We start from the raw sequence: 13,858 nt of genomic DNA, 5'->3' as shown, positions 1-13,858 counted from the left end.
GAACCATACTGTGGAATGTTAATGTAACTCGTAGATTAAACAATACAACATCATCTATAGATTTCATTATCTTCTTTATTCAGTAACATCTAAATCGGAATGCAAAGCTTTGGTCATCATATGATTTTAGAAACAAGTTTTAACAAGAGATTACATAAGAGACAAATATCTTACATTTGTTCTTCTAGAAATACACAGATCAGTGAAAGTTTAGAAGATACTGGTTTGGACTTCTTTCTCAGATCTGGTTATTAGAGACAGACAGATTTCAGTGAAATGTGTCTACATTTGTCGAACAAAAATGCCACAAATAAGATTTGAAGTAGTGTTTGCTTTATCCAGGGAATAGAAGTTGTATATATCAAGATAGGTAGAGGATACATTTGTGAAATTTGGTGCCTTTACAAAATATAACTTATATTAACATTGGCTGAGACTAAAATGCCAAAAAATATTTCAATGAAAAAACATTAAACATGAACCAGGGCTAAATTGTAAAATAATGTAACTTTAATAGATCAGCCAAGCATGTGTACTCTTTTACAAGATAAGTACTCGTTAGCTATTCCACCCGATGATCTCATAAATGAGTGATTTCAACAGCCGTGCCTGGTATGTAACTGTGTTCTTTCCTGTATGCAGTCTTTGTTCTTCTAAGGGTTGTTCAATCACTGCTAGGACACTCTTGCCATAAACTAAATGGGTCAGATTAAAAAGAGTATATTAAAATAAAACATAATGCTATTCACAAGCTTCAGATATCTCAAAGTGATTCAGTCAATTAATGTTGGAGTATCGTCACTTCTCTAAAGTAAACTCAGCTAAAGTATTCATACGTAAACCTACAAATAAACAATTCAAATGAAGACTTGCTCCATGTAAAAACATGAAAAAAACTCCTGAAAAGCGAAAGCACCACGTGTGGTTAAGCTGCTATGATCAATAAAACGAGGTGGGAAGCAGCATGCAATTATAATAAATCCAAGGAAAAGTGGAAATGCAACAAGTATCATCTCATAAAAGACAGAATATAAAGAGAGCATTTAAATGCAAAGGTTAATTGAAAAAAATAAGCAAGAATTATCTACAAATCTTCAGGAGCATATTGAGAGAATGTCTGAGCTAATGAAGAAATTAGATCACTCAAATGGAACCATAATGGAAGCTAAGGTTATGCTTCAGAATTGAATTAGCACTTTGCACAGGTTTTATAGGAAGATGCAAAATAAAGCTATCTCATGAAAACTATATATAAAATGGAGGTCGATGTATATAAAATGGAGGAACCAAATGGGCTAATACAAAGAAACAATTGTACAATCTAATTTTTGCACCTTGGTGGCCACTCAGCAAATGAATGCCCCTGCTCTTTCAAAGACAAATCCAGTAAGTCCATTGTTTAGTTTAGAGATACAGCGCTTAAACAGGTCCTTTGGCCCACCGAGTCTGCTCCGACCAGTAATCCCTGTACACTAACACTATCCTACACACACACACACTAGGGACAATTTTTTTACCAAAGCTATTTAATCTACAAACCTGTATGCTTTTGGAATGTGGGAGGTAACCGGGGCTCCCAGAGAAAACCCACACAGGTCACGGGGAGAACGTACAAACTCCGTACAAATAGCACCCGTGGTCAGGATCGAACCAGGGTCTCTGGCACTGTAATGCAGCAACTGCGCCAACATGACACGCCATTGTCTTGTATCTCTACATTTTGTCCACTCTCAAAGTAACTTTATGAATCATTATCTACCATCCAGTCAATGTAAGTAGATATTGCCTTGAATCTCTGCAGTTCATTTGCCAGTAATGTTACATCTGTGATCTCTGCTTTCTCAACCCTTCAGTTCGTGGAAGCAGTTACTTTTTATTCACTTGATCTAAAGCCTTCACGCACTTCTATCACGTTTCCACTTAATCCTCTGCTCCAAGGTCACCAATCCAAGTCTGATTTTATCACGAGAACCTAATCCGCATCACTGGAAACATTACTTTAAATCTCTGCTGCCCTCTGATGTGCCAGAACTGAACTATTTTACCCTGAAAAGGTCTGAAGAAGGTTTTTAACCCAAAACATCCCCTATCCATGTTCTCCAGAGATGTTGCCTAACCCACTGAGTTACCCCAGCAATTTGTGTCCTTTTGTGTATTTTACCCAAGGACAAACTAGCCTTCCATATTGGTTAATATAATTTTCTAGCTTTTGTACTCAATGCCTCTATTTATAAAATCTGAGGTCCCTTGATTTATTAACTTTTAATAGACCATTCTGTCACCTTCATAGATTTCTGCACAGCCATTCATAGGTATTTTTTAATTGCATTTCCATTAAGGTTATACCATTCAATATGCAAGGTTTCGCTGAACGTTTTGTATCAAAATGCAGCAGCATAATGAAGTAAATAAAAAGCATTAAGATACGTAGGTTAAAACGTTTCAAGCTACAGGGAATTATCAGGGAAGTGGTAGTGAGAGAACTATTGCCTCTCTGAGTCATTGTCCATCTTTGCTCTCTTCTTCCCAACACACTGGCTGCTATGCAGGACAGCCGTTTGCCATCAGTTCAACGTGCTCAGAATTCCACTGAAGGCAACAAGAGACAACTGCGTTGGATAGAATTTTGTTAGCTACAGGTATTATGGAATATGGGGAGAAGACAGGTCAAAGGAATTCAGTCACAGATCAACAATGCTGTCATGGAGTGATGAAACAGGCAAAATTAAGGCAAAATTAAATTATCTTATCAGCTGAACAAGGTACAATGATAATCTGTTATTCGGATCTTTTAATATCTGCCTATCTATATAATATTAAAACTGTGTGCGTTTCTGCCCGACTTGTGGGTGCCAGCCTTTGATTCATTGCTATGCCAACACCAGACCCAGAAACACTGAGATATTTCCCATTTCGGTAGAGATTTCACTTTTCATTCCAAGTATCCACTCATTAAATTTGGTCGTGTTTATGTACACATTTTTAATAAAATCCTTTCCCCCCCCACTCACTCATTTTGTCGCCTCCTGCTGGCCAGCGACCATAACGGCTGCTGGCGCCCGCCTCTCACCTCAAAGACGCCATTTAAAAACAGCCGCACTGCTGAGTGCTGGAATCTTATGTTCGGGAATGGCTTGAGTTGGAGGACCACGTCTCCCGTGAGGGCTACGGATAGGGAACGGCTGCGTTGAGAGAGCAGACCCAACGGGTCTGCACTTGGGCTAGTTAGAATATAAAAATATCATCTGAGCGACTGACAGCTGGGGCTCGGGTCGGCACCACAGAGGTGTGAAGTGGGGGCGTCGATAGCGGTGAGACCTCGGCGGCAGTAGCAGTGAAGCCTCGCGACGATGGGACTTCAGCAGTGGTGAAGCTTTGGGGGACCACTGTGAGGGGGGAGGAGGGGAGAACACTGGAGGACCTAGGACCTGGCACGGGGGACCACCCTGAAGGGGGTGGGAGAAGAACAATGGACAATTGGGGAAGGTGGGAGAAGAAAAGGAGGAGCTGGCGTGCTTTGTAACTAAGCGCCCTAGGTGGCTGCTATTTGTATACATTGGATAAGCAAGCAAAGAATTTCACTGTGCCTAGTCACATGTGACAATAAAGAATTCCAATAAAGTATTCAATTCCATTCCAAAATATATCCTTGCTTAGGAGAAATGTCTTGCTTAAGCTTTGTTCACAGATAATTTAGATCTCAATAGTGCTAACAACTTATTTCAAAGAGCATTTAAAAAAAAGATAACTTTTTTTAAAAGGTGATAATTTTTTTCATTTTTGAGTTAATGGCATTTCAGCTTTTGCAAATGTTTTAATTACTGTACTTACTTTCACAGTGCTCAAGGAACTGAATGCATTCCTGTATAACGGTGTCTCTTAGCATAATCATGTGTTTTGCCATATTTTCCAGTAAAGACAAGAAACACCGTTTGGCATAATACCATGTATCTGTTCCAAGCTGTAAAGGAGAAAATGAACTTTAAAAGTTTGGAAGCCAATTTCATTTTTATGTATACTAATATTTACTGAAATATCTGTTCTGTATTTATCAATGAGGGCAATTAAAAATGTTTTTTTTTCAAATTACTCATCCAAGCTTTAATTAAATATCTCCCTATCCTGAACAGAATGGTTTAAGATCTTCATTAAAGAAAATGAACTCAAGGTGGTTAAATCTAATTTTGATGAAAATGTTATTTTAATATTCGTGACTTTGACATACAATGAATTGCAAGGCTATTGACTGTCAAGAATATCATAATTGAAGTTGTTGAACATAAAATGTCAATAGATAGACAATAGGTGCAGGAGTAGGCCATTCGGCCCTTTGAGCCAGCACCACCATTCACTGTGATCATGGCTGATCATCCACATTCAGTACCCCGTTCCTAATAGACAATAGGTCATCACAATTACAGCTTCAAGATACTGATTTGACAAAAACAACAAATGAACTGCCATTGGTGGCATAAACTTAATTTAGTCCATTACAGGGAGATTCTGCTTTGATTGACAAATCAGAGTAAATATCAAAAAATGATCAATCAATTACCTCTACGATATGCATATAGTGCATGTATAGAATGCCGTGATTTCCCTATGCTCGTTAATAGAACAAAGTTACATTGTCACATCTTACTAGAAATATAACAGTGTATTAATGTATAACTCACCAAACAAGATTAAAAACATCAGAAAAATATCTAGTGTTAGAAGGAACTGCAGATGCTGGTTTAAACCGAAGATAGACACAAAAAGCTGGAGCAACTCAGCAGGACAGGCAGCATCTCTGGAGAAAAGCAATGGGTGACGTTTCGGGTCGAGACCCTTCTTCAGACTGATGAGTTTATGTTGCTCATTTTCCCAATCAAGCTCATCACCAAACTTGTAGAAATTGGAAGTCAGCATTTCCCTCTGCAACTGGATCCTTGACTTCCTGACCAAACAGACCACAATCAATGAGGATAGGTGACGAATCATCCTTTACGATAATCTTCAACACTGGTGCCCCGCAACAATGTATTCTCAGCCCCCTATTATCTTCCTTATGCATTAATGACTCCAGCCGAATACTTTCTTAGGCCCCATTCGGTCATGACTGTCCATGGGTGTGCACAGGGTGCTATTCCCTATATGGAGGACGCTTGTGCGTGACTTTGTTTTACGTGGGGAGACTGGTGCACAGACAGCCACCCCACAGTCCTTGACAGATCTGGGTCAGGATCCGGTGGCATGGAGTCCAAGACGACCGGAGACCCTTTTCTGCTGCAGCCTTCATTCGCCTTCCCAGCCGTTGTGATGCTCCACAAAGGTCAGCCATCATCCTCCGCCTGATCCAGGTTTTGGTTGGATTGCTCTTTGTCAGAGACCTCCCCCTCCACCTTACCGCCATGAGTGGCCCTACCAGGAGCATAGCTCCAGATGGCAACGCTCTCGGGATCTGAGGTCCACACAAGCTTCTCCACCACGACAAGGTGATAATCTTCAATACGAACCCAACTCAATTTATACGTTCACAGATGACACCACCGTAGTGGGCCGGGTATCAAATAATGATGAGTCTGAGTACAGGGAGGAGATGGAGAATCTCATAGCCTGCTGCCAAGACAACAACCTCTCACTCAATGACAGCAAGACAAAGGAGATTGTGATTGACTTCAGAAAACAAAGCAGCACACATAGAAACATTGAAAATAGTTGCAGGAGTAGGCCATTCGTCCTTCGAGCCTGCACCGCCATTCGATTTGATCATGGCTGATCATCCCTCAGTATCCCATCCCTGCCTTCTCTCCATACCCCCTGATCCCTTTAGCCACAAGGGCCACATCTAACTCCCTCTTAAATATAGCTAATGAACTGGCCTCAACTACCTTCTGTGGCAGAGAATTCCACAGATTCCCCACTCTGTGTAAAACATGATTTTCTCCTCTCTCTGTGTAAAAAATGATTTTCATTTTCACATACCCCAGTATACATTGATGGAACATCCAAAGCTTCAAATTTTTAGGAATAAATATCACTAGCAATTTGTCCTGGACTGGCTATATCTAGGCTATGGCCAAGCAAGAACACCAACACTATTTCCTTAGAAGGTTAAGGGATTCGGCATGTCCCCAACAACCCTCACTCAACTGCTACAGATGCACAATAGAAAACATTTTATAGTTTATATATACGTATATAGCATTTATTTATGTTAAACTCAACTGCATGCACAGTCTGTATCCCTTCATTCCCTGCCTGTTCATGTGCCTGTTGAAATGCCTCATCATCACTGAAAATTAGGGTGTTTAATGGATCATGAAAGTACCCTCGTAATGATATGATAATGAAATGCCAACTGATCACTCCAGCTTTCGAAGGGCTTAACCTAAACGATCATTATTTTGCATGTGTAAAAAAAATTCTAGAGATTAATCTTTTATCTTTTAATCTTATATTTTCCTTGGCTCTTTTTCTTTCTCCAATATTTTTTCTCTTTATCTGTGCCTGATTTAGTTCTAATGTACCACTGTAATCCATCCTCTTCAGTTATTCCCGTTTCTTTCTTAATCCTTCAATTTCATTGGCAAAAATGTTATACCATTGGTCCTGTTCACTGAGTTCCTCAATGCATCATTGCCAATTTCTATTTCCACTAAAGAATGTAGAACATTCAACAATACAGCACAGGAGCAGGTCCTTCAGCCCATGATGTCTGTGACAATCATGATGTGAAACTCACATCTCATCTCTATCTATCCAATCCCTTCCTATTCATGTACCTGTCTAAATACCTCTTAAATGTTACCATCATATCTGCTATCATATTGACTACTTTGTCTGGAAGTGGGTTCTAGGCATTTATCACTCTATGTAAGACACTTGTCTCCTAAATCTCTTTTAAACTTTCCCCCTCTCGCCTTAAAGCAATGCATTCTAGAATTTGACATTTCCATCCTAGGAAAAAATATCCTATTTCCCCTTTCTATGCTGTTCATAATTTTACATATTTGCCCCTCAGCCTTTGACACGCCAGGGAAAACAATCCAAGTTTGTGCAATCTTTCCTTACAGCTAATATTCTTTTAATTCAGGAACCTCTTGAATGAATGAATGAATAAGTTTATTTGCCAAGTATTCACATACAAGGAATTTGTCTTGGTGCTCCGCCCGCAAGTGCCAACATGACATACAATGAAAATGTATGGTGAACCTCTGAAGCCTCCACATCCTTCCTGTATTGCACACAGTAATCTGAATGTGGCCTAACCAAAGGTTTGTACAGCTGCATTGTAACGTGAACTTTTACATTCAGTGCTCTGATCAGTAAGCTTGGCATACATCTTCTTTACCACCCTATCAATTGTGTTGGCTCTTACAGAGAACTTTGGACTTACAGTATATCCCCAGATCCCTTAGTACATAAATGCTCCAAAGTGGACTGTCATTTACTGAATATTTTCTTCTTACATTTGACCTCCCAAAGTGCTCACACTTGTTCATATCTAACATAATCTGCCATATCTCAATCCATATTTCCAATCGATCTATATCCAGCTGCATCCTTATCCACAACTCAGCAAATGTTTGCGTTGTCTGCAGTCTTCTTATCAGCCCAGCTATATTTTCGTCAACATCATTTATATTTATCACAAACTATCAGATCTCAGTTCTAATAAGTTTTGGAACAATACATTTTGAGTTGAAATAGATTATGACTTGATATCAATAAGATTTGGTTCAGTATGTTTTAAGCTCCAAAATGACAAAGATGTAAACAAGGGATTGCAATAAACAGAAATGTTCATGATCTACGTGAGTGGAGTCATGACAAGGTCAAACATTGTTTCTGAGTTTCATTATTATAACAATGCAAGTGTCAAGTTAGTCAAGTTAGTCTGCATCAATGACTACTATACCAGAGGTTTTATAGAGGTGGCGGATATACGTGATATTCCTGATTACTTATTGTCCAAGTAAGTTGTGACTTGTGGACATTGCAAGCAGTCATAAATACCGAATGCAATAATTTTAAACAGATAAATGAAATTTCAGAAGTTTGTTAAAATGTTCTAAATTTAATCACTTTGTAGACTATCAATACTATCTGATTATTTTCCCCCCAAGGTGACATAATTGATAATTCTTCACGATACATATACCAGTGCCACAAGTCAGGTGCATAAATTAAGAACTCATGGTATTGGAGGAAGCATGTTAGCATGGATTGAAAAGTGGCTATCACATAGGAAAGAGGGTTTGAATCTTTTAATTTGGAAGGATCTAAAGGGGCTGTCCCACTTGGGCGACCTAATTGGTGAGTTTAGAAGAGTATGAGAAAATGACATGTTGAAGACCTCCTTCGACTATGTTGAAGACCAGCTTCGACTAGTGGACACCGAATTGTGGAGAGTGAAGATGGCCTCCTTTGATCTCCTTCGACCTCCCTTCGACTATGATGAAGACTATCTACGACTACCCTCGATTACCTACGACTAACCCTATGAGTAAAAAAAAGTATAGATTTTTTCCATGGGGGCCTTTTTTTACTCGCGGGCTTTTTTAACATATTTTTAAAAATGCCACGACCTAGCTGAGGCCTCGAGTACGCGGAGACCACTCTCGAGTATGAAGGAGAGTTATGCCCCTGACCCACTTAGAAAACCTGAACGGAAACCTCTGGAGACTTTGTGCCCCACCCAAGTTTTCCATGCGGTTCCCGGAGGTTGCCGGAGGTTGCAGGTAGTGGGAAGCAGGTAGGGAGACTGACAAAAACCTCCGGGAACCGCATGGAAACCTTGGGTGGGGCACAAAGTCTCCAGAGGTTTCCGTTCAGGTTTCCTAAGTGGGACGGGGCATAACAAAGACCTCCTACGACCTCGTGTCGACCATGCTGCGAGTATGAGTCAAGGGCAAACTTGCCAGAACTCTCGGATTAGGTCGCCCAAGTGGGACAGCCCCTTAACTAGGGAATGTCCAACGATTACTTTTTCCTCCTCCAGTTATTATTATGTAGATAAGTGACCAGGATGAGGAGGGGGTGAATGTATTTTACCAATGACACAAAAATAGGCAAAAGAGTATGTTGTGATAACGATAATGATAATTTAATAATGGGATATAGATAGATTGGATGATTGGATAAAAATTGGCAAATGAAGTTCAATGTGGGCAAGTGTGAAGTCATGCATTTTGGTAAGAGGAATCAAAAGGCAGATATTTATATAAATGAAGAGAGACTGTAAATGAGTGTCACAGAGGGTTCTAGGTGATCAGATGCATGGATCACAAAAGGTTAACAGGCAGGTGCAGCAGGTAGTTAAGATTGAAAAATGGCATATTTATTATAAAAGGATTGGAGGTTAGAAATAGGGGTTTTAGCACAATTAGTACAGGTGTAGGTGGCATAACCTTTACAAGGATTTGGAAGCATTGGAGCCAGTCAAAAAGGGATTGATAAAATGTTAAACAAGTTGGGGGTGGGGACTGTGGTCTGTATTCTTTGGAGATTGGAAGAATGAGGGATAACCTTGAGACATACAACATCCTGAGGAGGCAATGATAGGGTTGAGATGTTTTCACCAGTGGGACATTTTCAAAGAAGGGACAAGAGGTTGGTCTTGCATCCTTGTTTCTTCTTACCTTTTTGTTGTATGGTTCCAAGCTCTTTATTACTCTTGAAATGCCAAATTCATAATTTCCTTTAGCACAGTATAAAGTCCTAAGAGAATTGAGAAGGTAAAACACTAAAAATTACTAAGCATGATCTGTAGAAGTCAACATGGATGGCTTGATTTGCATCCTTTTGTTTCAATGCAACGGTTGGTGGAATTTTAGGAAGTTTGTTTTAGAGATTCTGCTCAGAGTAAACAAAGACTGAATCTGAAAACAACTATTTGCTAGTGAGAATTCTGAAACTGCTTGTTCTGAACCTTTTGATATGGTTCAAATGTCCTCACATCTAATTTTCAAGACTTAGTTTCAGTCAAACAACATCAGATAACATACCCTTAAACATAACTTTTAACACAGTGCCTTTACTTGATTCACTAATCTAGAACCAAAGCTCGCGCAAGTCCTAATTATCTTCCTTAAAAAAAAATCAAATGACTTGTTAAGAGTGAGCATTTACCTACCAATGCTACACGGAAATTAATTTGCAAACTCTAGGCAACTACATCATTCAATCCGTCGCACAGTAGAACTCCAATAATCCAGGTTTCTTGGGATTTTGTTGGTACTAGACTGGAAGATTTCACTGTCTTTTGGATGTTACTCCCATTAATCCCAAAATGCTTTGAATTTACTTTCTTGTGGATGATACACAGTAAAACAAGTTCTTCAGTGAATCGGGTGAGTTAAATAAAGTGCATAAAATGGGGCCCTGGTACATGTAAAGGGACCACTGAAAACATCACCCGGCAATCCAGATGCTAAACCATCGGGATTTCTGCGAAATCAGTTAATGGATTATCACAGTTTTGCTCCATTATTTATCCGTTTTTTGATACAATCCTCTGTATACGTGGAATAATTATATAACTCCAGTGTTTAATCTGCCACCATCAAATTAAATATTACCCACCCTATTACAAGATTAACAATGCAAAGATGATAAATCTTTTTATCTGGGTCATCGTATGCCAGCTGTTCCTCTTCCTTTTCAATCTTCCGCATCAATTCTTCTGCCTTTTAACAGAAATATTAAAATCTACATTAGTCCAAATAAAACTATCACGAACAATCTTTATTTAAAGATGAATACAAATTAAAGTTGGGAAGAAAATTAACAGATATTATAACAATGGAACTACTATTAAATAGAAGTAACATACTTAAAGTATTAAAATAATATTAAAATAATATTTCATAGAATACAACCCATAAGAAATGCTAATTTATATATTAATCACCTATGTAAAGGATATGATCATTTTTGCTATTTTATGGATGAAATACTTTGCAACATGTTTCATTGCAAAACTATAACTATATAAGACTATCTATATTACTAAAACTCTGTTCTTGACCGGTTTTGGCTTTCTGTGCTGCGGTTTCTGAGAGTACGCCGCCACCTACGGCCGTCATTTTTGGCCACCTCGCTCAGAGCCCCCCTCCGCCGCATGTGTGCCGAGGATTTTTCCCGTCGATGAAAATTGACAGAGATATTAATGTTTTTACAACATTCCCCATTCTCTCTGCTGCCCCTGAGGGGGAGGGACTATAAAACCAGGAAGGGTGGGACTATAAAACCAGGAAGTGGTGTGCCTCAATCAGTCTCTGCAAGTGGTGTGCCTCAATCAGAGCTTTGAATGACACTGACAAATGTCTACAGCACTTTAAACAATTTATCAAAACCTATCCTTTGGAATTCCGTACATAAGGTCATAAGCGATAGGAGTAGAAATAGGCCACTTGGCCTATCAAATCTACTTCAGCCATTCAAACATGGCTGATCCATCTCCCTCCTAACCCCATTCTCCTGCCTTCTCCCCATAACCTCCGCACCTGTACTATGGATTGCAAATTTGCACGGTGAAACTTCAGTTGACCATTAAGGGAAGGATAGAAATAAAACAACAATATACATATCAGTCTAAAGTCAACCGTGAAGAAATGACATACTTATTGACTAAACACTTGGATAATCATGAACTAAGTCATAATGGAGCATTGAGACAATAAGTCCACAAGGAGAACTATTGGGAAACCAGTAGGCTAGGATGTAGCTGAAATATGCAACTATGGATGAATAAAAGCCAAATTTAAACAGAACACGACAAGTAAAGAAGTATCTATGTAAAGTGGTTCAGTTCATACAATAAAATGACAAACATCATATTGTTATATGGATCCCCATTAATGTATGCTTACCTCTTCATTTTGACTGGTCATTATATAGGAAACACAGAGATTAGCAAGGACAATGGCACTCACATTTAAGATCTGAAAGAAGAGTAAAACGGATTGTAAGTACATGCCACATAAACGTTGTAATTCATTTAAAATCATGGAAAATAATGGTTGAATGGAACTCAAAAACAAAAGTATAGTGACACTTAAAGCAAGCACAAAGAATACAATGAACAATCTAAGTATTACAGTTAAATTAAAATACATTGCAAAGATGTCAACATATTCCTAGCAAATACATAATGTGCAGATTGTGATATCGTAAATCATTCTTGACATGTAAAAATTGTTTTCACGATAAAGTCTCAATCTAAATGATTAATGAAACATTCACTAACAGCATTATTTTATTTCCATATAAAATGTAGTGTAAACATATATTTAAAGACCAGTACGGACCCCGTAATGAGAAATCTAAACGATGGGAAATTGAATAAACATGAAGAAGCATGGGAAAACTGCCCAAAATTAATTGAGCAGAGTAAATCAATTGAGTGATTGTGTTATTGGTCTTCTGGGAGAATGTTGTTGGGCGGTGGTTAGGGAGAAAATGTACCAGGAAGCCTCAATCCAGATTGCAAGATTTCATAGATTATAGTTTGGTACAGACTGGTGCAAAATATCATAGTGTTGAGATGTGACCTAAAAAATAACAGTGGAATTAGGTTGGAAATTCTCGTTAATTTATCGGCCATAATAAAAAAAAATGGAGTTGAATTATTTTGAAACTAACATCTGATCAAACATATACTAATATTTGCCTTATTCTGTAATATTTTTAAATAAAATTCAACCATGAAATTCTCAACAATAGACTACTGAGTACTGTACTGAGTCAAAAATCCTTTTGTTATAAATTTTGAATTTAATATAAAATTATATAAGCAAAAAGAAAGAGAAGGGGGATTAGATTCGATGTCTCCCGTTGAAGAGTGTGCACTATTATAGTTACAATAAGTTAGTTGAACATCCTTTTTTGTACTGAGCTATATTTGGTTTTAAATGGAGATTGCTAATTGAACATTATGACACATTTTAATCATACAAGGGAAACAAGACGTTTCAGCTGCAGTAAGATTTGACTTTAGAATTTAAAATATGTACAACATAAAGAAAATACGGGAAGCTATAATTCCCTATTTTGCAAGATAATCTGTGAACTCCAACAAAAATTTCTCATTTAAATTACTGAACCAGGATGAAAACCTAAATAATTCATAACTGTTGGTAGTAGTTGCCATAATTTTGAATAAAGAACATTGTGTATCTCTTAAGAGGTTAGCAATGGTAGATGATCAATTAATAATTACAGCATGCACATGTTGCATTCCTAGAAATTGGTTGTATCACATATCAGATTTTACGGAACAGGAAGCCATGTTAGCTGTGCATGTGTCCAAGGAATGCAAGTCGAAAAAAATGATTTTTGATAATATATATAGTTTTTTCACATAAATTGTGTGAGAACGAATTTTATTCTGCATGTCAAAGTGATTTGGCAAATTTCTGTAACCTGAACGGCTGTCAAGGGGGAGTCTGTAATAGGTCGTTTTTCCTATTACAGGGCATTGGTGTTTCCGTTACTTAAATAAAATTAACTAGTTTCTTTGAAATAAAATTCCACAAAAAGGATAATTGTTTTGAATGATCAGTAAATGCTATCTTGCATCAGTCAGTAATGGACTTTGATAATTTTAAATTACAAATTTAAAATTGAATATAAAGTGTAATTTAAATTAAATTGGGTGAGAAGAACCATAGCTCGAACTAAGCAGGCATTCAATCCCTTAGTTTATAAAACCCTGATCTCTCACCATCAGAGCATTAAAATGATTCATGATGACCCTTGCTTTTACTGTTATAATAACATGTTTACATCCAAGATGGCAGTGACAGATTCTTCTGACATTCTGAGCAGCTTTAAGGTATGCCCTAGAGATAGATTGGAGCAAAACCAGTCA

At 38.0% G+C, this 13,858-nt stretch overlaps 1 protein-coding gene across 2 annotated transcripts in view; it reads right to left on the bottom strand.

Annotated features, from left to right (window-relative positions):
- Nucleotides 1-57: 57 nt before the first annotated feature.
- Nucleotides 58-13,858, bottom strand: part of ift70 (intraflagellar transport 70) — a 49,878-nt gene continuing 36,077 nt past the window's right edge. The window contains exons 15-19 of one of the 2 annotated variants that reach the window (XM_055651224.1): nucleotides 11,859-11,930; nucleotides 10,570-10,673; nucleotides 9,627-9,705; nucleotides 3,832-3,961; nucleotides 58-695 (exon numbers count right to left, since the gene is read on the bottom strand). In XM_055651224.1, coding sequence (XP_055507199.1) covers nucleotides 559-695; nucleotides 3,832-3,961; nucleotides 9,627-9,705; nucleotides 10,570-10,673; nucleotides 11,859-11,930 — 522 coding nt within the window. In that variant the 3' untranslated portion in view covers nucleotides 58-558. The remainder of the gene's footprint in view (nucleotides 696-3,831; nucleotides 3,962-9,626; nucleotides 9,706-10,569; nucleotides 10,674-11,858; nucleotides 11,931-13,858) is intronic. The other variant, XM_055651225.1, reaches the window with a different exon arrangement.

Source organism: Leucoraja erinacea, chromosome 20 (genome assembly GCF_028641065.1).
Source record: "Leucoraja erinacea ecotype New England chromosome 20, Leri_hhj_1, whole genome shotgun sequence".
Classification (NCBI taxonomy): Eukaryota; Metazoa; Chordata; class Chondrichthyes; order Rajiformes; family Rajidae; genus Leucoraja; species Leucoraja erinaceus.
Note: the sequence above shows the minus strand (reverse complement) of the source record. Positions and strands in the feature narration are given on the sequence as shown.